This window comes from Vipera berus (assembly GCF_964194415.1).
Source record: "Vipera berus genome assembly, chromosome: 3".
Lineage (NCBI taxonomy): Eukaryota > Metazoa > Chordata > Lepidosauria > Squamata > Viperidae > Vipera > Vipera berus.
Genome location: NC_138204.1, coordinates 119,296,005 through 119,321,698, shown reverse-complemented (window position 1 = coordinate 119,321,698; position 25,694 = coordinate 119,296,005). Strand labels below are relative to the sequence as shown.

Here is a 25,694-nt window from a genome sequence, read left to right as displayed (position 1 = left end):
AAAGTAAAGTTTTGCACTTAGGCAGGAAAAAAACAAGTGCATAGGTACAGAATAGGCAGTACCTAGCTCAACAGCTGTAACAGTGAGAGGGATCTAGGAGATGTAGTGAACAACCACTTAAGTATGAGCCAGCTGCCAAAAAAGCCAATGCTATCATAGGCTGCATCAATAAAGGAACAGTATCAAAATTTCAAACCAGTTTGAAGATTTGGTCCCCCAAAAGGTAGAAAAGGGAACTAGAGAGTCAGCCATACTGAACTTAATTCTCACTAACAGAGATAAAATGATGGAAGGGGTTGAAGTTACAAGAATCTTGGGGAAGAGTGACTCTGCAGTATTGGAATTCAACATAATGTAAGCTCAAGTGTCAACTATACAATGAGCCTGGCTGCAGCCATCTTTCTCTTCATTCTAGGTTGCCACATAGGACGGAGGGAGGGGGGCTTGCCCAGGTGCTTCACTAGTCATAATAATCTTCTGTCCCATGGAAACCAAGATCATCTACTGTTATGTATCCGGGTGAAGAGAACACATACACACTTACATAGCAGTCACCACCAGGGGGTGTTGAACTGTAACTGTTTTGGCGGGAACCCAGTTTCGGCGGGAAACAGGTTCAAACCGATTGGCTGGCTGCTCACCTGGCCAGGTATAAAAGGAGGGCAGGTAACCCCTATTCCCCAGTACAGTCACTTCCAACTCATAAAGATCTGCCATGCTGTACTCATTGTCTCGGCATCCTTCCTGCTCTCCAGAACCCACTACACCAGACATGTCAAACACAAGGCCCGGGGGCCGGATCCGGCCCGTGAAGTGGTTTCATGCGGCACGTGAAGCCATCCTGGAAACAGTGAGAGAACGGCCCCCACTGCCTTGGCCCTGGCCCAGAAAGCCTCCTTCTGCCAGAGACCCTCAGATCTGTCCCACTCCTGCCCAGGCCCCCATAGGCACCCTTGATGCGAATGATGTAGAGCTGGCCACGCCCACCCAGCAGGCCATACACACTCTAGCCACGCCCACCCAGTAGGCCACGCCCATCCAGGCCATACCCACCCGGCCCCCTGAGGGCAACCGCAATGCTGATGCAGCCCTCAATGAAATTGAGTTTGACACCCCTGCACTACACAATATCTACCGCTCCCACGATCAGGGACTGGGCGCTGTATTGGGGGACATAGTGATGGCATAGTTTTGTGGGTGGGACATTCTACTTTGTAACTGGGAAATTTTTAGTGGGAATTTCAGACTTGGTTTCACTTTTGATCGTGCTGATATTTTGTAACTAATAAACATGTTCTTTGAGAATTTTCAAGCCTCGGAGTTGTGCTTTATTTGTCTCTGTCTGTTGGAACCATGACAGAGCAAAGTCAAAGTAGAGTCTTGGATTTTAAGAGAGCTGATTTTAACAAATTCACTTAGGAAGGATTTCACGGATGGAAATCCTCAAGGGGAATCCAATCAAAGTTTGGGAAACTTTGAAAAATGAGAATATAAAAGCCCAGTCTAGCACACTGAAGAAGAAAAATAAGAAAAAAATAAGATGGATGGATGGATAGATGGAGAGAGAGAGAGAAAGAGAGAGAGAGAGAGAGAGAGAGAGAGAGAGAGAGAGAGAGAGAGAGAGAGAGAGAGAGAGAGAGAGAGAGAGAGATGCCCAGAGTTATCCTGTCGAAAGATGGCCGGCCACTAAACAAATGTTTGTAAGTCTAGGACCACCTGTATAATTAGATTTTTAGATTTTCCACACCATTTCTATGTCTTCACATTTTTCAAGCAGGTAAATGTGATTTTTGTTTTGCTATTCACTACACTGCTCACATTACCAAGGGGTTCAGAGACACATTTCTGCAGTCCATGGCGAGTAGCCATTTCTTTGTACTACAGTATGAAATTGTTGTCATATTTAACAACCCTCAGCTTCCCAGTTCAGTTCCAGTGTTCATTTAAAGCATTACGTGCTTAAACAACATATGTATTGTTTAGAACTTTCCTCACTTCTTTTCTAATGATTTAGTAACACTGAGCCACCCAGAAAGTTTTTACATTTGCCATAGTGCCATACTATTTAACATAATTACCACAATATTTCATAAAAGGCAAGGAGCTAAGTACAATATTGACATCCTTACAAATCATTACACCATTACAATGCAAACATCACTCGTTACATACTTGCCTAGGATGCTACAATACAAGTACAAAGGGTGGAGTTTCCACTGTGAAATGACACATTTTGTCACTATGGTATCATTTTTTTTAATTTTTATTTTAATTCCATTTATATCCCGCCCTTCTCTGAAGACTCAGAGCGGCTTACAAACTTAGCAGTAGCCTTCATTCTATGTATATGCCTGCTTGTTAGGGCTTTCACACACACCCCAAGCGGCATTATTACAAAGTCAGCTTAATTGCCCCCAACAATCTGGGTCCTCATTTTACCTACCTCAGAAGGACGGAAGGCTGAGTCAACCTTGAGCCTGGTGGGATGTGAACCTGCACTAATTGCAGGCAGCTGCTGTTACTTAAGGAGGCATTAGTTAATGGCTGTTTGTGGATGCCTATGATGATTAATGTACCAAATGTATGTTCTCTATCTATGTTTGTTGCTGTAATACTATGGAAGAAAAGGGTAGGCAATAAAGTCGATGGAGGGAAACCAAGTGCCAGAAAAAAAAATGAACTTCATGGAACCCTTCCTTGGTTTGCACTGATCAATATTTTCTGTAAAAAAAAATAAAAAGAATAAAAGCCTGATTCAAATCAAGTGATATATGATCTGGCCTTCTCATTCAATATTTTGATAAGATCCAAAACAAATATATGAAATAAACGTAAGTAAAGTCCCAACCTTTTCTTGCAACTGCTGTATCTGCATTTTATGTTGCTGGTGGCTGGCCTGCATTTGGGCTCGCACAGTGGACGTTTCTTGTTTCTGTGCCTGCAGCTGCTCTTTCCACTTATTCTCAGCACTGATGGTCTTTGCCTTCTCAGAAGCAAATTCCTTGAAGAAATGACATATATAAGAAGACTGTTTTGGGGGGATCTTGAACCTACAATGTATAAGCTTATCAGACAGGACCATCAACTATTTGTAATCAAAATAATGATCAGAATTCAACAAAACCCCTTTTCAGAGCAATGTATAGTTAAGCCTTTTTTTATATTATCATCAATCAGATATTCAAAACAAAAGCAATTATCTCTCTCCCTCTCACACACACACACACACACACATATGTACACATTCCTCCTTTCAGGACTACATCACAAACACCTAACGAAACAACCCATGATCCATGCCTATCTCTGCAATTGTAAATATGTTTGCCTTTTTAGCGTTGCAATGTACTATAGATTGCAATAATCTATGTAATTGTTCCATTCAGACATATACAAAGACATGATGATCTTATTGTCACTTTGAATGTACACCAATCAGCATACATCAAAATGAAATTTCGTTGCATACAGCTCTCAAAGGGTCACCACCTCCGATATATACTTCTTGTTCGTGGCCCGCTCAAATTTCACATTGTCCATTTTAGTCTCTAGGGAGTGAACGATGGCACACAGGACAGATGGAAATGGAGCTCCATGTGGATTAGCCCTCAAATTCGCTTGTATTCTGACAACCAATTCTTAATGTTCCATGATTACTGATTACTGACATAATAGCCAGTTAACTGAAATCCAGACTTGGTGGGTGTATTTTTGGCCTCTGAAAAGCTACTGATTACATAACTCATGAACATCCTATTCTGAATTATGCTTCCTGGTTTTCCTAGGATAAAATGCAAACACTCCATAGCTATTGTATATGTATGAAGCAGAGATTGCAAGATTCACCACCACCACCACCACCATCATCATAGTTGGAAGGAACCTTGGAGGTCTTCTAGTCCAATCCCCTGCTCAAGCAGGAGAGCCTACATCATTTCAGACAAATGGATGTCCAGTTTCTTCTTAAAAGCCTCCACTGATAGAGTATCCACAACTTCTAAAGGCAAGCTCTTGCACTGGTTGATTGTTCTCATTGTCAGGAAAATTCTGTTTAAATCTAGGTTGTTCTCTCCTTGGTTAGTTTCCATCCATTGCTTCTTGTCTTGCCTTCCGGTGCTTTGGAGAATAGATTGACCCCCTCTTTTTTGTGGCAGCCCCTCAAATATTGGAACACTGCTATCATGTCTTCCCTAGTTCTTCTTTTCACTAGACTGGACATACCCAATTCCTGCTACAGTTCTTCATATGTTTTAGTCTCCAGGCCTTTCACCATCTTAGTTGTTTTTAATATGCCATTGAGATAGACTAAAACCCCTTTGTATAGGTGTTCATGCAACATCTTGTTTATCAGCTGAATAAATACAGCAGGGGCACCCTGCAGTCCAAAGGGGAGGACTTGGAATTGGAAACACCCTAAGAGGCAATTAAATGTCCTTTTCCATTCTTCACCTTCCTTGAGTCTAACGTGGTAGTATGCCTCCCATTTGGTAAATATCCTTCTATTGGCCAAATGGGCTAGCATGTCCTTCATCAAGGGAAGAGGGTAGATGTTTCCCCATGCAAACAGCATTCAGCCCACGATAGTCCATGCATTGACAAAGATAGCCATCCTTTTTTCCCCCTGAATAGCACTGGAGCAGCCACTCTTGGCCAGGAAGGTTGTATGAAGCTGTGCTTCAGGTTTTTGTCTATGAATGCCTGCAGTTCCTCTAATTCTCTAGGGGTGATCAAGAATAGTTTAGGTTTGGGCAACTTAGCCCCCAGCAGAATCTCTATGGAGCAAGTTAGTAGGTTGGTGGAGTGGAAGCATGTCTGAGCCCTTTTCGCTAAAAATGTCCCGTAAGTCCCAATATTCTCTAGGGACCTGGGGATTGCCTTTGGGGCACTCTTTCATTGTGGCTTCTACCTCCCTTCTTGGCTTCACCTGTGGTAGCTTAGGGACAGGGGCCTCAGGTTCTTTTCCAGTATCCCTTTTGGGCTAGCCCACTGAATCTTTAACAACTTCCTCCTCCATTTTACATAAGGATTCCACCAGTAGCCATGCCAAACCTAGCTAAGGGGCCTCTCCATGCCAGGCACCACAATAAAGCTCAAAGTCTCTGTGTGCGTCCCCCACATCTCATTTCTACTGGGTCAGTGATGAACATTGCTGGTTCCCCCCAGCTACTGAGCCATCCAGCTGGCAAAAAGCTATAAACACTTTAAGCTGCCTGAGTTCCAAGCCTAGTTTCTCAACTAAGGCAGGGTTGAGAAGGCATTGGGTGCAAGCCAAGTCCAAGAGGGCTACCAGGTTCTTTTGGTGCCCCAAGGATTGAACCACCAGCTCTATGGGGATGATCACTGGGATCACTGGGCAACTTACCAAGGGGTCATCATCAGAGTTGGTATTGCTCTCCATCAGACCATCAGTGGGGACAGAGTTCTCTTGTCATCCTTGGGGGATGGGATGAACTCAACGACTTGCACTCCGTCCAAGGCCATCTCTTGGGTTCTCTGAGACTGCTTTGCTGACTTCTTAGCAGGTCTCAGGGTCGTCTTCTGAGCTGGGCACAGGGCTCAGTATTCAGCAGCTCATTGCCCCTCCTTCCTGCACTTAAAACAGCCAATGGAGCATCGGCGTAGGCTCTGTTCACAGGCCGGCGGCTTCAGGGCTTCCTTTTTTCCCAGAAGAGATCTCTGCCACACACAGCCAGGCTGGTTCCTTGAATGAGCCAGGTCAGTTTTGACTTCCTCAGCCAGGCATGGGGGGGCACTCCTGGAGATGCAGGTGTTGCAGAAATCATCATTCAGCCCATCCTGGAAACACTCAATTAGCACGTCTTGTAGCCAGTCAGTCAGCCGGCATGCCAGGTTTCAGAATTCTTGAGTGTAGGAGGCTACTGATCAGCAGCCCTGGCTTATGGTCTTCATTCTGGTTCTGGCATTGTGGATGGCCAGGGGATCTTCAAAATACTTTTGTAGGACCCCCATGAAGTGATCGAAATTCCGCAGCTTTGAGGCATCATCGTTGTGGAGGGTGACCATCCACTTGGCTGTGGTCCCCTCCAATTCCATGCTTACGGACCACCCCTTTGCCCCTTTGGTGTTTATGTCTGGGCCATACTCCTGCATGAAGGTCCAGACCTAGGCTAGGAAGAACTCCAGTTGTTTAGGGTCTCCGTTGTACTTCACCCTGAGAGCTGGTGATCAGTGACCTCTGGTTGGGCTGCTGGGGAGGTAGCAGGTTGCAGGGCTGGACCCTGCCCCTGGGCTGTAGTGGCAGGCATGGCTGCACCATCATCAGTGGGGGCTTGAGCTGGTTGGGTAGTCAGTTGTGCCATTGGCACCAGGGTTTCTCATGCCTTAAGGTTGCCGAAGGCTCCCCACAGGTACTCAATTGTGCACTCCAGCATCTTGTATTCTTGATCTGCCTCGCCCTCCTCCTCAATCTCCTTGTGCAGTTCTCTCCGGCAGTTCCCCTGGCTCCCACATATGAAGGTCAGCCTGGATGGCTTTTCTTCCCAGTTTTCTTCCCCGTGACCATTGGGGTCTCAGGCTTCCACCTTCCCCAGCCACTCGGGGAAGTCTATTCTACCATAGGGTCTCAAGGATGCTGCATCCCCCCAGGTTAGACCTCTTCCTGGTCGCTCTTGCCAAGGTACAGATGTCTCTCTGGTTTGTCTGTTTGCTGCAGTTCTAGTCTAGTATCAGACCTGCCCCAGGTAGGTCCCTTAGGAAAGAAAGACCCTCGACTCCATTAGGTTGAAGTGATAGGTTATTTTACTAAAGGATACTGGCGTCAGCAAAGTCAGAACTAGAACTAAGTTTTCCTGTGCGAAGAAGTTACAAATTGTACCCCTCATCCCAGCCCTCCCCCCATGACCAGTTCGTCTTCAGCTAATGAAGTGCTGCGTAGGTGTTTTGAGAAATGCTGAGATGATTGGGGTACACCACATTCCACTCTCAGGGTGCATGGCCTTGAGTTCCATGTATCTCTGGTCTTCATCACACTATCATCCCCCCTCCCTGCTTCCCATTGCATCCCCATATATACCCATTTGTTCACTCCCATGCTCCCTCTCTCCTAGCGTTTGATAGTAGGATGCCAGTAAAGTGCCAAGCCAAAGATGGCAGACCTGACAATGCCACTGTTAAGGAAGTCATGATTCAATATGATGAGTGAACCCAGTCAGTGACTGCTCACTGATGGCTCCAGACCATAAAGCAGTCTTGAATGTAGCATCCTAGGACTCTGTCTCAGTTCTGTGTTTTTCATCGGGTTTTATAATGACTGGGACGAGAGGTAGACAACGCTAACGAGATGGCAATAGGATATTTCTTAACCTTTGGAATAATTTATTTATTTAATATATATGCTGCCCCCTCATCAATAAGGCAATTTTGGCCAATTTGCAAATAAATAGAAAGATATAGAAAAATTAAAATTACAATTCTAATCACAACGCTGTATAAAAAAGGAGTTAGATGGCATGGGCATCTTCTTACCCCATCAGCCCATTGGTTGAGCACACCTCTTGCGCCCCAAGCCAGCTGGCACAACCAGGTTTTTATACTGCATTGGTTACCATTTTGCTTCTGGGTCCAATTCAAAGTGTTGGTTATAACCTTTCAAACCCTATATGACATGGGTTCAGGGTATCTAAGGAGCTGTCTTGTCTCAGTGATACTAGTCCACACCACTCACTACAGTGGAAGCAGCCTGCTGCAAGCCAAGGAATGCTGGTTGGCAGAGTGAAGTAGACGAGCCTTTCTTGCTTTGGCCCCAGCCCTGCGGAATATTTCACCACCAGAAGTGAAAATTGCTCCCACCCGTCCAGCTGTTTCATAGTGCTTTACAGCCCTAAGGGGTTTACAGAGTCAGCATATTGCCCCCAACAATCTGGGTCTTCATTTTACTGACCTCAGAAAGATGGAATGCTGAGTCAACCTTGAGCTGGTCAGGACTGAACTGCAGACTGTGGGCAGAGTTAACCGGCAATATTGCATTCTAACCACTGTACCAGCACAGTTTCTAATTAACTTTTCCTTAACTTAAAGTCTATTTAAAATTCATTTTCTGAAGTCTTCAAGCAACAAAATCCTACCTTTGTAAGTGCGTTCCATTTAGTTTTTATAGCAGTTGCGTTTTCATGTTCCATAGCAAGTTGCTTTTCTTTGTCTTCTAGCTGCCGTTTTAGAACAGCAATGGGATCACCCTTCTGAGTTGCCTAGAACAAGAATTGATGAAAAGTAAAAAAAAAAGTCCTTAATTCAAATGCTTCAAAAACAATGTATTTTACCCATATTCATGATCTCACTGGTATAGATCTTTTGTAAAAAAAATAAAAATACGTTTCCTCTAGCTGTCGGCCTCTCCTCTCCTCTTGCTCTTCCGTCATTAATAGTTTATGTGGTGCAGGGAACCATTAAAATCTAAAAGGCCAATTTCCACCTTACTTTCCTATTTTTTCCTTTCGTATCTGTTTTTTCTCTCGGTCTTTGTTCTTTCCCCATCTTGTAGCCTCATTTTTTTTCCCTTCAGTTCCCCTCTAGGTAAAAATGTGAATTATCTTGGTCCAAGGAGCATTTTATTTCACTTATTCCTCGATAAAAGTATACAAGACAAAGAAGAGCCTTTGGCTGGGCCATGGCTATATCTGGATGGACTCCAAAAGATGAGATCATGAACATTAAGATTAATCTTAAATTAACATATACTTTAATGTAATATTAACTTTATTGATTACCATCCTTTCCTTTGATTTTCTTCTTCCCACTCATACTTCAGTATATTTTGTACAATGTTAGTAAAGAAAGTTTCCCACCACACACACACACACACACAAAAAGATTTCTGATTTTCTGTAAGGGGAACACAGGATTTACTGGCATTGCTGAAGAGAAAGGAATGTGAGGACCTGCCTCCATTTCTCTACCAAGAAAGCAGAACTCTTGAAACTGGCATCATTTCAAAAGGAACTTTTATTGGCAGGCACAGAAAGCAGGAAAGCTAGGCAGGATCTGAGGGCTTCCCGCCTAAATCAATAGGTTAAACCTGCAAAATAATAAGCCCACCCCAGCTGTCCATCCAGTCAGTTCAAATAGGCCAATCCATAGGTGATATCGAACTGTGAGAAACAAACCAATAAGGTGCCTCTCCCAAGGTTGTTAGGTCTTTGCCGTTTCCTCCCTCCGCACTAAGATAAGGCAGATGGCCCTGAGGCATTCCTTTCACACCCCATACAGGATACATCAAAGCAGATAGAGGAAGCCTTCTACTTGCACTACAAAGCCTCCTGGTCTCCCCCCTCCCCCCCCAGGAGAATGGCAGAACCCGAACAGCTTAACCACAGAGAATATGAGTAATTAATAATTGAGGGTTCTGACACAATGGATGGAAACTAATCAAAGAGAGAAACAACCTAGAACTAAGGAGAAATTTCCTGACAGAATAATTAACCAGTGGAACAACCTGCCTCCAGAAGTTGTGAATACTCCAACACTGGAAGTTTTTAAGAAGAGACTGGACAGCCATTTGTCTGAAATGGTATAGGGTTTCCTGCCCGAGCAGGGGGTTGGACTAGATGACCTCCAAGTTTCCTTCCAACATTATTATTATTATTATTATTATTATTATTATTATTATTATTATTATTATTATTATTATTATTATTATTATTATTAATTATTATTATTCAAATTGACTGGCGCTGATGGTTGACACGGGTTGCTGCCAGCATCCTAGGTATCAACCAGGTACCTCCTTAAAATATAAGATGTTCTGAGTAGCACAGTTTTTTGTAGCATTACTGGAGTTATTGCAGGAAGCTGCAGTTTCTTGATGTATTTTGCAAAGTTTTTGGACATAGTTCCCAGTGCCCCGATGACAATGGGTATCACTGTTACACATTTCACCATAATCACACAGTTTCGATGGCCAGGTTCACGATGTTTCATAATTTTTTCCAGTTCTTTTTCTTCAACTCTGGAATCTCCTGGTACAGCAATATCAATCAGCTGTACGCTTCGGTTCTCTACAACTGCAATATCTGGCATGTTGTGTTCCAAATGGCAATCCGTCTGTATTCAAAAGTCCCACAAGATCTTCATCCTCTCATTCTCAACAACTTTTTCCACCCTATGTTCCCATGACTTTTCGGACACAGGCAAGTGGTATTTTTTACACAATGCCCAGTGGATTAATTTAGCAACTCAGCCATGTCTAGCTTTGTAATCAGTTTGCACGGTTTTGCTGCACTCACATATTAGGTGTGAAACAGTTTCAACTTTGTTGTTGCAAAGTCAGCAGTTTGGATTGTCAGTCGATTTTTGTATCTTCGCTTTCATGGCATTAGTTTGTAGTGCTTGTTCTTGAGCAGCCAGTAGTAAGCCTTCCATTTCTTTCTTGATGGTTCCCATCTTAAGCCATGCCCATGTCAAGTTGTTATCACATTTTCCTTCAATGTTTTTCAAATGCTGTCCATGCAAAGCTTTGGTTTTCCATCTATTTAATCTGTCATCCAGTTGTTGTTGTTGTTGTTGTTGTTGTTATTATATCTTTTTCTCCAAAGTCACTTTACTCTATGTTACACAATTTATCACAGATAGCTAAGGAGAATTTATACAGCTATTTCATAATGAAATAAGAAAGTCCTAGTAGAATTTGGAATATCAAAAAAGATTCATACCACAAACCATGGATCTTGACCTCCTCCTGCTTTCTTGGTTAAGATTTCAATCAACTCCTGGACCTCACTTTCATCAAAAAATGTATTTCTGATTAGGGAAATCAGAGTTTTGTAGGGAATGTAAGGAATGCTATCATCATCTATGGTAGCTACAAAAAAAAGTTGGTAAAAGAGAAGCAACTTAAATGTTTGAAAGACATACTTATTAGCAAAAATAAATGTTATATTATTGAAAGTGTGTGAAGCTTTTCAGCACTCTTTCCTTTATTATTTGGGTGACTTCTTTACAAAAATTGCCTCATATTGTACTAAATCCAATAAATTTGAAAGCCCAATATAATGTTATTAACCCATCAACTCATTGATCTTCCAATGGAGGGTTAGCCTTGTAATCAGTTGAAGCAGAGAAGTTCTTAAACTTGAAAGGATCCTGATTTTTGGTGCGATTGCCTCATTACTGACACAATCTGATCTCCATTTCCTTTGAACTTCAGCAAATGGCCACTGAGCACTATTGTAGTATTCTGAAAAATGGATGCCCTTATACTTTGTAAAATTCTCTTATCCCTAATAAGAGATCAAACAAACCACCAGAACTTTTGGTTTCTGTAATGATGCATAACAAGCAGAACTTCAATCTTTTTACTAAAGAATAGTTGAAGGATTAAGAGACTTTCCTGAATTATTTATTATGAGGAATTCCAAGCAATTGCATAAAATACGGTATGTTATTTACTATTATTTACTACAGTGGAAAATAATTCATCTATCTTGTTCAGAAATATGAAGTTCTACAGAGAAAATCTTGCCTATCAGATGGATTGACTGATTGATTGGCTAATTTAAAAGTCTTATAAAAACCAGATCTGGTATACATAAGCAAATTAGATCTGAATATTAATACGTTGAAGACAAAATGGCTGTGTTTTACAGTAAACAATTGAGTAATTGAGTAAACAATGGCAAAAAATAGAGGAAAGAGTACTGTAATTTGTGTTTCTTAGCTGAATGTTTATCTGAACACAGGAAGATAATAAAAGATTAAGATGGGTAAATGCTGGTAAAAAGTTAATTGATAGTAGTCTGTTTCAAGGAACAAATATTTGTCAAAAAATGAAAATTGCTACATAGCATGCTTCTGACCAGCATATTATATGGAAATATATATATATCAGGTAATACACAAGTAAAATGAATGCAGTATAAATAAGTTATTTAAGAAGTGAGTTGTGGTAAAGCAAGAGAGGGTCACGTATGATTGGGTGCAGAATGAATGTTGATTAAATAAAATAGTGAGTGATAGGTACAAAACAAATAGTTAAGGAGATTTGGTCATATAATAATAGGAATTCAAATCACAAAACAAGTATTCAAAGGAAGAGTGAAAGGACTAAGGAAGGGGAAGATGTTGCTGGATGATGATGAAATCCTCCAAAAGAGAAAAAGTGGAAGTTTAAGGAAAAAAAGGATCATATGAAATAGTGTGGGGCTAACGAGGATCAGTGGCGTAGCGTGGGTTGTCAGCACCCGGGGCAATTTGCGCCCCCTAACCCGGTGACGTCATGGCACCACCGAAAAGACGCGCCCCGCAGCGGCGTAGACTTTCCAAGAAGAGTCGCGCGCATGCGGGATGCTTCTGGGTCCCTCTCAAGGGCGGCTGGGCGGGGCTCCGACCTGCAAGAGCCGCTGCATTCAAGCTCGCACGTGAGCCCCGCTAAATAAAGCCACGCATGCGCACGAAGCTAGGCCAGCCGGCCGGCGGGTCCGTCTTCGCTCGGCCAAGCCTGCCGGGGCGCCTGCGGGGCGCTTGCGGTTGGCCTGAGCCTGGGCAGAGAGTTGGGCGCTTCTATTTATTTTATTCAGTTTATGTGGCCGCCCATCTCACCTGCCGGACTCGTTTCGCTTTGCAAGAAAGAGCAGCTCGAGAGCGGAGCCAAGCCGACTCTGTGCAGCCCTTGGGGCTCCCTGAGCAGCTCAGTGCGAGCGCGCCCCCCCAGATGTTGCGCCCGGTGCGGCCGGCCCCCCCTGCACCCCCCACGCTACGCCACTGCCGAGGATGGAAAAATATGGAAACCTAAAATGAATGGTGACAGCTTCTCAGTTATGACATTCTTTTACTCGGCTAACAGGTTTTGATCTACCATCATACCTAAATAAAGAATATAAAGTGGAGCAATATACAGTATATATGAAAATATTCCGCCTATAAGCTTTAATATAGCTGCAGTAACTGACTTACTTGACTGTCTCTTCTTTTTAACACTAGTTTTCTTTTTAGATTCTCTATCATGCTTCAATTCTTCTTGGTTTCCAAGATCTTCTGGTGTTTTGACATTGGCCAAGTTAGTAAATGGGCTATGCTGCTGAGATATCAATGTTGGGAAAGCACTTACTGGCACCTCCTTGGGTTTCCCATCAGAAACCAGTTCATTTGAAGTTGTGTACTTCTTTTCTTTCTTTTTCTTGTCTTTAGGAGACAGGTCTGACTTTTCCACTTGAGGAACAACTGAAAGTGATGCAACTGGTAATTGAGAGGCTATTGGCTCAATAATCAAAATTGGTTCAGGACTAGCATCTTTAAAACTATCAGTATGATGCGATCCCAAATCTGGCTCGGGTGTTTTTCCATTAGGTTTCTCCTCCCCTTTTTTCCCCTTTCCTTTCTTTTCCACAGGTCTCTCTTTCTTTTTCTTTTCCGTCTTATGCTGACTAGCTTTTTCCAGCTCTTTGCGCTGTTTTGCCAGAGCTTCTTCATAAGTTGTCTCTTTCATAGAAAAAGTGGACACCAGGAATATTCCAATAGCTGAGATAAACATGAATCCGCCAAAGGCCACGACTGCAAGCATCTGAGGGTCATAAAATTCCATTTCTGCTGCCTGATCTTTGTCTGAAAAACACCAGAGAAAGTTAATGCAATCTATAAGGATTCAGTATTTAAGTTACAGCTGCATTTCACAACCTCAGTAACTTTGAGATGGGCGAGTGTCAACTCCCAGAATTCCCCAGCTACCGAGGTTGAGAAACACTGCTTTACAGTACAAATCACTCCATCTCCCTTGGTTGTAAGAAAAAGGTACTCTGGTTCTCTACCAGAAATATTTTATTTGGAGTTGCATAAACAGAACTTGAGATTCCTGCACAAATTATACACTCTACCATTGAGTTACTGTATAACCTCCTCAAAACTTGAGTGACTGTAACTTAATGCTGAACACTTATATCAATAAACCTGAAGCAAATAGCCTGAAATTTGCTAAACAGAACCAGCCTCAACTGGCCAAGTACAAATACACTATTTGCAAAATACAGCATTTTAACTTAATAAATTTAATGTAAACATCTAATGTTGACTAATATGATAAAGTTATAAGTTACTATGAAAGTATACAATAAATCTCAGTAATGTATATTTTCTACCTACCTACATTAATGAAATTATTTGTCTAATACGTAGACTATCACAAAGATATACGAGAGTATAAAGTCATCATTAAAAGCATATCTGATCTAAAACATAAATATAAAAGACTGTAAACAATACAGTCCTAGTTTTTAAAAAAACATAAACATTTTCGACCTAAACAAACATTTTCTTCGTCTTTAAAAATACAACTTCAAAATAATGGATTTTTCAGTGCAAACAAGACCCATGCTTACCAGAGAACAATGCAATCAAAGGTTAAGATAATGTCATTTGTGGTAGGATTTGTGACTTGGTGACATCTGCACCACTTAGCTATTTTTGCCACCTTGGGTTGACCATTTTTTTCAAATAAAAAATGTCAATAGCAACAATAAAATGAATGTATTAAGATCTTATAGGACTTTTAAGATTCAAACAGATAGGCATCTTGTTCATAACATGTCTGATATTACAGTTATTGAAAACAAAAAAGTCTGGTTCATTGATGTATCTACGTATTCCGGGTGACGCTAGAGATAAAACAATTGGGGAAAAAATATGAAATATTGAGACTTGTAAAAGAAATCTGTTGTTATATCAATCGTGATTGAAGCCCTTGGGACCATACCTAAAGGACTTCCTTGATATCTGAAAATACTGAATTTATTAGACCCGAATACCCTATTTTTTTTAAAAAAAGCACCCTACTTGGAACTGCCCATATTCTTAGATGCTACTTAGTAATTTTTAGATCCTTGGTTAGGACTGTTTCCACCAGTCTTAGACTGAGAATCCAACTGCAGGTTATAAGTGTTGATTGTTTACTTTAACATCTCTAATTAAAACTATTGATTCCCAACTCATTTCTCTTAAAGTGCTGTGATTGTGTTTGGGGTTTTTTTCCTCCGACTGCAGAAGAAGCAAGCAAGCAAAGGAGTTAAATTCAGGACAGCAATATTTCACAGGAAGCCGTCACCCAAGAGAGGCAAGAAGAGAATTCCAGAGGAGAAGCGGCAGTACACTTGTTGACATAAGCGTGGTAGATAATAGTTTAATTCAGGAACAGATAAAGTCCTAATCGAGCAAAGGAAATATTGATCTGGAAGGTGAAAGTTTAGAAGAGCGAGGGGGAGGCACCAGCCATCTAAAGCACAGCACACAGAACTGTTTGACATTCCTCCTACCCTGAGAATTGGACACATCACCATTCTGGGCAGCAGCATTTAGTAGAGCATAGATGCCCTTTGAAAGCCCGAAGAAGCTTTGGGACTCCTGGAGACAAGGTAGATGAGCAAGATGAACAAAATCAGTGACAAGCCTGCCAAAAGCATGCTAAATGGGAAATAATTCCGAAGTACATATCAAACTGCAGTTAGAACTTGAAACAGGCCTTGCAGGTTATCTATCCTCCCTGCACATCCTGTCGTTTTCCTTCGGAATTTAGGATTCCTGCAAGAACAGCGCCAGCCTTCGCAAGGCTTTTTAGAAACCTGTCCTCCAACCGACCTCTATGCGGTGGTGGCGACGGCGGGGCATGTGTGTTAATCCAAAATTATCAAACCCACAATCCTAACTAAAGATTGCCTTCTCAGTTTCTTTACATTGATTTTTCGTCCTCCCAGCAGCCCGGCGTGGAAATAAAAATGAGTATTTACTCATAAGTCTGCTCGGGAGGGACAGTCCGTTTTAGTTCATGCAAGAAATGGGTTCTTTTGTGCAGATGATTACTCATTTCTTCCTTGCGGAGCACACACACACACACACACACACACACACCCCAGCTGCGTGTTCTGGCCCTTAATGCTCTCCCCCCCCCCACAGCCCATTAGGTGCAGCTGTGGGGAGTTGCTGTCATTTTCGTTTCCGAGAAAGAAAGGAGGCAACCCACTTACATTTGACACGCAACGATACGCGTGGACAAGAGCAAAAATGTCGCTTCTAAGCACCGCTATCGCGCAGCGGAAGAAGGGAGCAGCGAGGGGGGCTTTTTTTACGCCAATTTTGGGCATGCACGAACTCCCGATTCCAAGCTGATCCGTTACCTATATGCACCTAACTTAAATTACCCGGTACCCGAATCCCCAAGCTTCCCTCAAACTTCTAAAGGAAAACTTGCTCCTTGTTTCTGCTCACTTTCCCACTGCTTTGCGCTACCCTGGCGCAGCCATCCCAGAAATCTTCCTACTTTGGAAAGGTAGTTAACGAACCCTTCTTGTCCGACTTTTTCTCCGTCCAACTTCTAAGTCTTGGGAAAAAAATAGGCGAAAACGGCAAAAGAATTCCTTTCCAAAGTAGGTCGTCCGAACTTGCCTACTGGCTCCCCGAGGGCTGCCCCTTGCTTGCGTCGGTGTTGCTAACTGAAGTCGTGGCACTGCAATTAATGCATTAATCAATACGCCTTCCCCCAGGGGCCGGCAGCGGACAGCTTCTCGGCTCCTCCTCTCTCGACTTCCAGAGCTTCGGCAGGGGAGGCGCCCTGGACGGGTGTCACGGCTGCCAATCAAAAGTGTCCCAGCCCAGCGAGCAGAAAGCGAAAAAAGCGGCTGGAGCTGGAGGCGGAGCAGTCGATGCAGCGGGGAGGAAGAGTTGGGAATTTAACGCAGGGGGTCTTCAAACTTGGCCCTTTTATGACTTGTGGACTTCAACTCCCAGAATTGAATTGAGGAATTCTGGGAGTTGAAGTCCACAAGTCATAAAAGGGCCAAGTTTGAAGACCCCTAACGGGTCGAGTTAAGTAACGGAGGAAGGGGCTCATGACAAACAAATGGAAAGTGCCCTTAGAGCAGGGGTGTCAAACTCAATTTCATTGAGGGCCACACCAGCATTGCGGTTGCCCTCAAGGGGCAGGGTGGGCGTGGTCTACAAGGGTGGGCGTGGCTAGAGTGCTATGGCCTACTGGGTGGGCGTGGCCAGCTCTATATCGTTTGCATCGAGGGTGCCTATGGGGGCCTGGGTAGGAGTGGGACAGATCTGAGGGTCTCTGGCAGAAGGAGGATGTCTGGGCCAGGGCCAAGGCAGTGGGGGCTGTTCCCTCACTGTTTCCAGGATGGCTTCGCGGGCCGCATGAAACCACTTCGTGGGCCGGATCTGGCCCCCGGGCCTTGTGTTTGACATGTCTGCCTTAGAGCAAGAGCAGAGGTGGGTAGAAGTCTCCGGGCATTACTGCTTTAAAGAAATTTTGAGCAAATTCGGTTCTAGTCTAGGACAACTAAATGGAATAGAAAAGGAACGTCTAGAGTAGCGTCTCTCAACTTCAGCAACTTTTAAGATTATTCATTTGTATCACACCTTTATTATTTTGACAAATAACTCAAGGTGGAAAAAATATCCACCACACCTTCCTTCTCCTATTTCTCCCACCACAACAACCCGATTAGGAGAGTTGGGCTGAGAGAGCATGACTGCCCCCCCCCCCGACCCAGCTGGCTTTCATGAATAAGGTGGGACTGAAACTGCCTTCTGCTTTCTAGCCGGGTGCCTTAACCACCACATAAAACTGGCTGTGAGATGCATGGACTTCAACTCCCAGAATTCCTCAAACAGTATGCTGGGAGTTGAAGTCCATACATCCTAAAGGTTGGCTTGGAGGATATAACAGAAGTTGAAGGGGCAAAAAAAATCAGATCCAGGAAATGACAGACCAATTAGCTTGGCATTAATACCTGTGAAGATCCTGGAAAAGATAAGCAACAGATCTGCCAATACCTAGAAGCAAACAAGGTTATAACCAGAAGGCAACACAGGTTTGTCAAAAACAGATCAGGCCAGCCAAATCTTCTTTCATTCTTCGACAAAGTGACTAAATTAGTGGACCAGCAAAATGCTGTGGACATAGTATACTTGGATTTCATTATGACATTTGACAACCTACTTCTTGGTAAGCTAAAAAAATATGGGATAGAAGCATCACCACCATATGGATTTGTAACTGGCTGATAAATTGTACTCAACATGTTGTCCTCAATGGAACTACATCTACATGGAAGGAAGGAAGCAGTGGGGTACCACAAGGACTTGTTTTAGGACCTGTTCTCTTCAACATCTTTATAAATGAGTTAGATGAGGAAATAGAAGAGGAACTCATCAAATTTGCAGATGACACTAAACTGGCAGGAATAGCCAACACTCCAGAAGATAGGCTCAAGATCCAGATGGATCTCAGCAGACTTGAACCCCGGGCCTTATCCATCAAAATAAAATTCAGTGTAGAAAAAAGTAAGGTTTTACATTAGGCAAGAAAAACCAAATGTACAAGTACAGATTAGATAAAGTATGGCTCAATAGCAGTAGGTGAGAAGGATCTTGGAGTCCTAGTGAACATACTTAAATATGACCCAGCAGTGTGCAGTAACAGCCAAAAAAGCCAATGAAATCCTAAGTTGCATTAACAGAGGAATCAAGATCACATGAAGTATTGATCTTGCTTTATAAATCCTTAGTAAAGCCACAGTTAGTGTCAGCTCTGCCTGGTTTGGCTGAGGCCTCACAGGTATCCTGCTATCAAAAGAAGTGGGGTGGGGGGAGAATGAAAGGGAGAAGGATGAAAGGGCAATAAAGCTTTGTGTGTATGTGATAGGAAATTGGGAGGGGGGAATGACAGGTGAGAAAGACCAAAGCAGCTGGATCCTGTTTGTACCAGCATCCCGTGGCCAAGTACCCTAAGAAGTATGCGGATTACCCACAAACATCTCAGAATTCTCAAAACATCTTGGCAAGCTTCAGTTGGCTGGAAATGGACTGGTCATGGAAGGAGGGATGGGCTGGGGGCAAACCTACACTTTATTTTTATGAGCACAGTGATTTCATTGCCACCAACACTCCTAGTAAAACAACCTTTGCTTTAATCAAGTGGAGTCAAAGGCTTTTCTTTCCTAAGGGATCTGATTGGGGCAGGTCTGACATTAAGCCAGCTCTGCATTTGTGTTCAATCTGGAGAGGAAACCACCTCTACCGTGGGGACCATGCAAAGGATGTCAGCTCAAGGAAGTGACCAGAAGAGATCGAAGCCTGGAGGGCTGGGAGAGGACAACCCACGAAGACTCCAATGGTCCCTTGGTGTCAGGAAGAAGAAAGAATGGGAAGAGAAACTTATGGGAGTGACATTCACCTGTGGGGGCTGAGGCAGCCACTCGTGAGAGATCCAGGTGGAGCTGGAGGAAGAATTGAGCACAGGTGAGCTGGAATGAGAGGACTGGATGCTGGAGCAAGCCATAAAGTTCCTGAAGTGGGCTTTTGGTAATCTCAAAAGTCAAGAAGTCCTAGCACATCCCACTGGTCAGTCAACTCCAGCCACGGCAAGTGAGGCGGCAACTACCGCTACTACCAAAATGGCAGCAGCAGCAAGCCCCTTGGCAATCACAACCGTCCCAGTGCCTGGCCCCACAGCCCAGCCTGCACCAGCTGCAGGAGCAGCCACAGCAAGGCGGAGAGGACTCAAGACACCAGCCCTGGAGGTAAAGTTCAACAGAGACCTCAAACAATTGAGGTTGTTCCTGGCAATATTTGGACATACCTGCATGAGTGTGGTCCAGAAATAGCCACCGAAGGGGCTAAGGAGCGGTTTGTGACATGGCACTAGAGGGGGCCACGGCTGAATGGATGGTCACCCTCCACAACGATGACACCCTGGAGCTGAGAAACTTTGACTGCTTCATGGCTGAATTTCAGAAGCACTTCGAAGACCCTGTAGCCCAGGGCTTTTCAACCAGTGGTACACATACCACCTGTGGTACATTAGCATGTGGCAGGTGGTACGCAGCCCTGCCCAGTCTAGTGTAGTGGGGGAGGGAACGAGCCAAGGACTTACTGTGAGAGAGTCCTCCAGAGCTGCAGAGTGACTGGGGTGAGGCAAAGGCCCCAGGCTCACTTCCGGCTCACCCCTGGATGAGAAAGGAGGAGGAGGGGGGTAGAGACAGAAGAGGCTATAAAAGGAGGCAGTTTGGGTGAGAGAGGGGGAGAGAGAAAAAGAAGCAACCTTGGGAGGAGGTGGAGTCAGCTGTAACTGCAATGAAGGGAAAGAAGAAGGAGGAGGGGCGGAGAGGAGAGGAGATCAAGCAGGCTGGCCATGAGCCAATTACAACTGCTGTGGCAGCCACCTGTGCTGGCAGCAAACAGGGAAGAAATGCAGTGGGGGAGGGGTCGCCCTCCATGAGGAATGAAGAAAGGCAACAATGAAGAAAGGCAGCATCAGTTGGAGGTGAGGCACAAAGGAAGGAGGGAGGGAGGGAGGGAGATGGACAGTGGAAGGATTCTTATGTGCTTATGAATGGAGCCATTTGGGCAGGCTGCCTTAGCCAGCAGCCAGTACTTATTACATTTTTTTTTTTGCTTAAGTGCTGGCTGCGCTCCTTAACTTTCCTTTCTAGCCAGTAGCTAATTCTTAAAGGGGAATGTGCCTTTCTAAGCTAGTTCCCTCAATGGCTTGTCTTTTCTGTCTCTGGAGGCTTTTCCTAGTTTGATGAATCTATGGAAGATGGAAAATATGGGGGGGTGCTGTGTTTCAAATTCTTTCTTCAAAAGGAGAAGGGAATGAGAAAGAGGGAAGGAGGGAGGCAGGGAGAGAGGGAAGGAAGTCCCGCCTTAGCACTTGGCCACCAGCCTCCCTGCCATTGACTTTGCTTGTCAAAAGGTTGCAAAAGGGGACTACATGATCCTGGGACACTGTGACCATCATAAATATGAATCAGTTGCCAAGCATCCAAATATGAATCACGTGACCCTGGGCATGCTGCAATGGTCCTAAGTGTGAAAAATGATCATAAGTCATTTCAGTGCAATTGCAACTTTGTACAGGTTTTTCTTTTTGGTCATCAAGTTTTTGACACCTTGCTAGGTGGTCCTCGAATATTGCCATATACTAAAAATGGTACAATCGGTGAAAAGGTTGAAAGGCCTTGAGCTACATGTTCTCCTTCACTCACAGTTTGACAAAAAAAGGGAGACGGGTTATGGAATGGAATGCAAAGGTGGGGGCATGGTATCTAGGCAACTGAGGCATCTCTGGGAATTTACAAGGACACCAAGCGTAGCTAGCTGTTTCCTCATAACAAAAGGAACAGAAGTGATTGGTGGATGTAATGGACTGTGTGTGGCTTGAAGAAAAAGGGGGAAATAATTATGTTTGCATTTGCGTAGGAAATCCAGAACTGGTTTTGCTTCTTCAGTGCCAATGTAGTTTTTCAATAAAGTATTATACTCTCGGTAAAAATATGACCCAGGAGTTTTTTCCCTGGAAATGCCAACTGGACAGTTGACAGAGTCTATCATTTAAAGTATTAGCTATTTCCACAGATTGGTGTAGTCTGCAAATCTGATGAGTTCCCCTTGTCTGGATCATTTATCACAGGGGTCCACAACCTTTGTGGCTTGGCAGCCGGACTGGGTGGGGGAGAGGGGAACTGAGCCGTGTGAGCAGCAGACTGGCCCAATTCCAAAAAGGCCATGGTCTGGTAGTGGGCCATGGCCCAGGGATTGGGAACCCCTGATTTATGATGTTGAAGACCACTGTGCCCAAAACAGAACCCTGAGTTACCCCACTGCATGCTTCCCTCCACATTGTAGTTGTACTCAGTGGCTTTTTTTTGTAAAAAAAAAAAGGTGTCGGAACTCACACAGATCATACAACCCGCCTTGCCTACCCTACAAGGTTTACCTTTGTAGTTAAAAAAAAACCCTTCCTATTTTTAGTGTATCTAAATACTAGGATTTTGTTTAAAGCAACTCTGGAAAATCTGTCAAAAAAAGCTGCTGGAACTCCGTTCCAGTGCGTTCTATGACAAAACAAAAAACAAAAAACCCTGGTTGTACTAAGTTTGGTTAGTCAGCTAGTTGCGAATCCATCTGGTGGTCGTACTATCTATCCCACATTATTTTAGGCGTGGTCTACTTTGTCAAATGCCTTTGTCAAATGTGGTCTACTTTGTCAAATGACATAAGTAAACTCATGTCCACATTATTTCCCTTATCAACTAATTTATTTGTCAAAGAAGGCAATGAAGTTTGTCTGGCATGATCTATCTTTGACAAATCCATGCAGGCTTCTAGTTAATTATCTTGTTCATTTCTATGCGCTCACAGATATTGATCCAGGATTCTATTAGATGAAAAGCAGTTAATAAGCAGTTTTTGAAAGCAATTAGTAAAAGAAGTGTGTGAATTTAGTGTCCTTTCAAAGAGTTCCAAAGCATAATCTAATAAAATATTACAAACTGTAGAAAAAAAGGAAAAAAGTACCAGTTTTAATTTCTTCGGTGGCTGTTCCTTTGCTGAATCACTTTCCCTTTGCACTGACAAATGTACGATGAATTTGTCCCTTAAAGACGTGGAGTGGAAAAAATGGATTTATTACATCCAGAATAAATATGGGACTAAAAAGTTTCATTTAGCATTTGAATAAGTATTGATGTGATATTAGTATTGCTTGTAGTCATTTTATAAGAGTTAAAGTGCGATAGATTTAATAGCTTATTGTTGTTTGCATATGGTAGATTATGATTGTTTTTACTTTTATACCTTGTATTTAGCTCTGGGAAGTCGGGGAGGGGGGAAGGGGAGGGAGGGAGGTGTTGGGGTGGGTTGGGAAGAGGGGAGGGGGTTGGGAGGGGCTTTGTTTTGTTAAAGATAAAATGTACTGAAAAACTTTTCAATAAAAAAAAGACGCAGGAATCAAGTGCAAAGCAAGAAAAGCTCACAAAATAAAGCTGCCTCAGGCATGTCACGTGTCACAAAGTTGCAACTTGAGACTGAAAAGCTCCTGCAATTGTGAAAAGCTTTAGCTTTAAATTAAGCCTGTTTACCTTCAAAGAAAACTTTCTAAAAGCCACAAGAATTAAACAGGCTAAAACTAATTACATTTGTTTAAAGGGATTAAACCTTTCCCTGTTGTCTTTTTTCCCCTTTCCTGCCCAAACCACCTCCTTTTATAGCCTCTCCTCTCCTCCCTTTTTCTTCAGTTCATCTCCGGCTCTGAGCTGCTTCCGCAAGAGCCAATCAGCTGGAGCCCTGCTGGCTCCTGGGGCTTCTGCCAAGCTCACAGTCCAACAGCTGCAGCTGCCTCTCCCTCAGGCTTGGGTCGCTTCTGCTCATTCCCCTCCCCCACTACACTTCTCTAGGACGGTCGCATACCACCTGCCATATGGCAAAGTACCACAGGTGGTCCATGTACCACTGGTTGAAAAGTCCTGATGTAGATCAAGGACCATGACAGACTTGAACACTGGGTCCGAGCCAAAAAAATGCAATTTAGTGGTGAGAAAAGTAAGGTCCTACACTTAGGCAGGAAAAACCAAATGCAGATATAAAATAGATGGTACATGGCTCCACATTAGCAAATGTGAAAGGGATCTAAGAGTGCTAGTAGACCATCACTTAAACATGAGCCAGCAGTGTGGTACAGCTGGCAAAAAAAAATGCAATTCTGTGAGACCAGACTTGGAATACAGTTTCATCTTCAGACGTTGTGGGTGCTCCATCACTGGAGGTTTTCAAGAAGGCACTGGACACCCATTTGTCTAGAATGGTATAGGGCCGTGGTGGCAAACCTATGGCACACATGCCACAGATGGCATGCAGAGCCCTCTCTGTGGGCACGCGCGCCGTCGCCTCACTCCTAGACCTTCAGCTGGGTTTTATAAAACCTTTTCGCTTTAGGCCTCCGCTGCCGTGTGCAAAAAAAAATTAAATCAATCAATCAATTTCAACTTCTCATGGGGAAAAAAAAAGATCTCACAAAATTGGAATTGATTGAACTTTTTAGTCCCACCCAGTCTGCTGTTACCACTGTAGCCACGCCCACCCAATGGGCCACGCTCACCCAATGGGCCACACCCACCCAATGGGCCACCCCCATCTGGCACCCGATGATACATAAGCAGGATTTGGGTTGCAGTTTGGGCACTCGGCCTCTAAAAGGTTCGCCATCACTGGTATAGGTTCTCCTGCTTGAGCAGGGGATTGGACTAGAAGACCTCAAGGCCCCTCCCAACCCTATTATTCTATGTTCTAACATGTTTTAAAGCACTGGGTGAGTTTCTTTCAATTCTTATTGAAAGAAGTTTTAAATACAAATTGAAGGATTTGATTTTTTAATGAACAGCAAGTAGATTAAAACTCTGATTTTAGAAAGTTACAAATATACTAAGGGTCCAGATAAATTATATAATTTTATAAATAGATTGTATTTACAAGGTGGAAGAAGAACAATTTGACCTGACATGACTGAGATTAATTTGAAAGTTGATTTAAAAATAACAAGCTACAAGAACAACAAGGAAAAAGATGCTCTACTGGACATACAAGAGAAACCAGTTGATGTTGTCAGGGGAAAAACTCGTTAAAGAGAAACAAGAGACATTCACACCACAAAAGTCTCACTTTAGGATCCAGAGGTTTTATTAGAATTTAGAACACACAATTAACACCTACATTCAATAACCCATTGCAATGAGGGCCAACCACACAAGCAGTCACATATGACGGCTTGTGACCCTTAGAGCAAGAGGCCCAAAGGTTGGGGACTCTGACCTAGGGTGTTGGCAATTCCTGCCAGCTTAGTATCATCTGATCTGATAAGTTCCCCTTCTATTCGCTCGTTGTTTATGAAGATATTGAAGAGTACTGGGCCTAAGATGGAACCCTGTGGTAACCCACTGATTACTTCCCTCCATGTAGAGGTAGTACCATTAAGGACTACTCATTGAGTACAGTTTGTCAGCCACTTACAATTCCATCTAATAGCGATGCTATCTATCCCACTTTTTTCTAGCTTACCAATAAATAATTTGTGGTCTACTTTGTCGAATGCCTTGCTCAAGTCTAAGTATATTATGTCAGCATTTCGCTGGTCTATTAATTTACTCACTTTGTCAAAGAATGAAATAAAATTGGTTTGACAAGATCTGCTGACTTTTAGTTATTACTTTACTTGTTTCTAGATGTTCACAGATCTGTTTTTTTAATTATCTTTTCCAGTATCTTCCAGGGTATTGATGTTAGGCTGATTGGTTTGTAGTTTCCTGGGTCTGCTTTTTTTTCTTTCTTTTTTTGAAGATGGGAATATCAGCTCTTTTCCAGTCCTCTGGTAGTTCCCCGTTGCTCTGGGATTTTTTAAAGATGTGATGAAATTGTTGTAAGATGACATCTCCCAGCTCCTTTAGAACTTTGGGATGTACTTCATCAGGTCCTGGTGATTTATGTTCATCAAGGTCAGATAGTGTTCTCTTACCATTTTTTTTGCTCATTTTAAGTTTGATTTCTAGTCTGTCTTTTACAGATGTTTTTGGTGGGTTGGGCTATAGTTTCTTTTTGCATGAAGACTGATGCAAAGAATGAATTAAGCAACTCTGTCCACATGTTATCATTGAGACAAAGTATACTTCCATTCATTACCAACCAACAGCTCAGCCACTAGAAGTTAAAATAAACAGATGCAATAAATAATGATCAGACTCAGAAGATAAAATAACACACCATAAGATATAGTAATACAACTATCTAAAAGTACAAACTTCACAAAAATATAGCATTGTGACAATAAATAGCACCATGAATTTGGAAAGCAAGGAAATAAGAAGCCAATTCTATGTAGCTGAACTAGGTGTTTTAGTTCCCTGCTGAAATACCGTCAA

General features: G+C 43.1%; 1 protein-coding gene across 9 annotated transcripts in view; it reads right to left on the bottom strand.

Moving 5' to 3' along the window:
* Positions 1–16,493, bottom strand: part of RRBP1 (ribosome binding protein 1) — a 51,217-nt gene extending 34,724 nt beyond the window's left edge. For 2 of the 9 annotated variants that reach the window (XM_081323452.1, XM_081323451.1), the window contains exons 1-5: positions 16,256–16,493; positions 12,907–13,554; positions 10,668–10,816; positions 8,085–8,207; positions 2,849–3,001 (exon numbers count right to left, since the gene is read on the bottom strand). In XM_081323452.1, the coding sequence (XP_081179578.1) occupies positions 2,849–3,001; positions 8,085–8,207; positions 10,668–10,816; positions 12,907–13,534 (1,053 nt within the window). In that variant the 5' untranslated portion in view covers positions 13,535–13,554; positions 16,256–16,493. Of the gene's footprint in view, positions 1–2,848; positions 3,002–8,084; positions 8,208–10,667; positions 10,817–12,906; positions 13,555–14,324; positions 14,606–15,254; positions 15,343–15,962 lie in introns of those variants that run through there. The other 7 variants (XM_081323445.1, XM_081323450.1, XM_081323448.1 and 4 more) reach the window with 6 other exon arrangements.
* Positions 16,494–25,694: the final 9,201 nt, after the last annotated feature.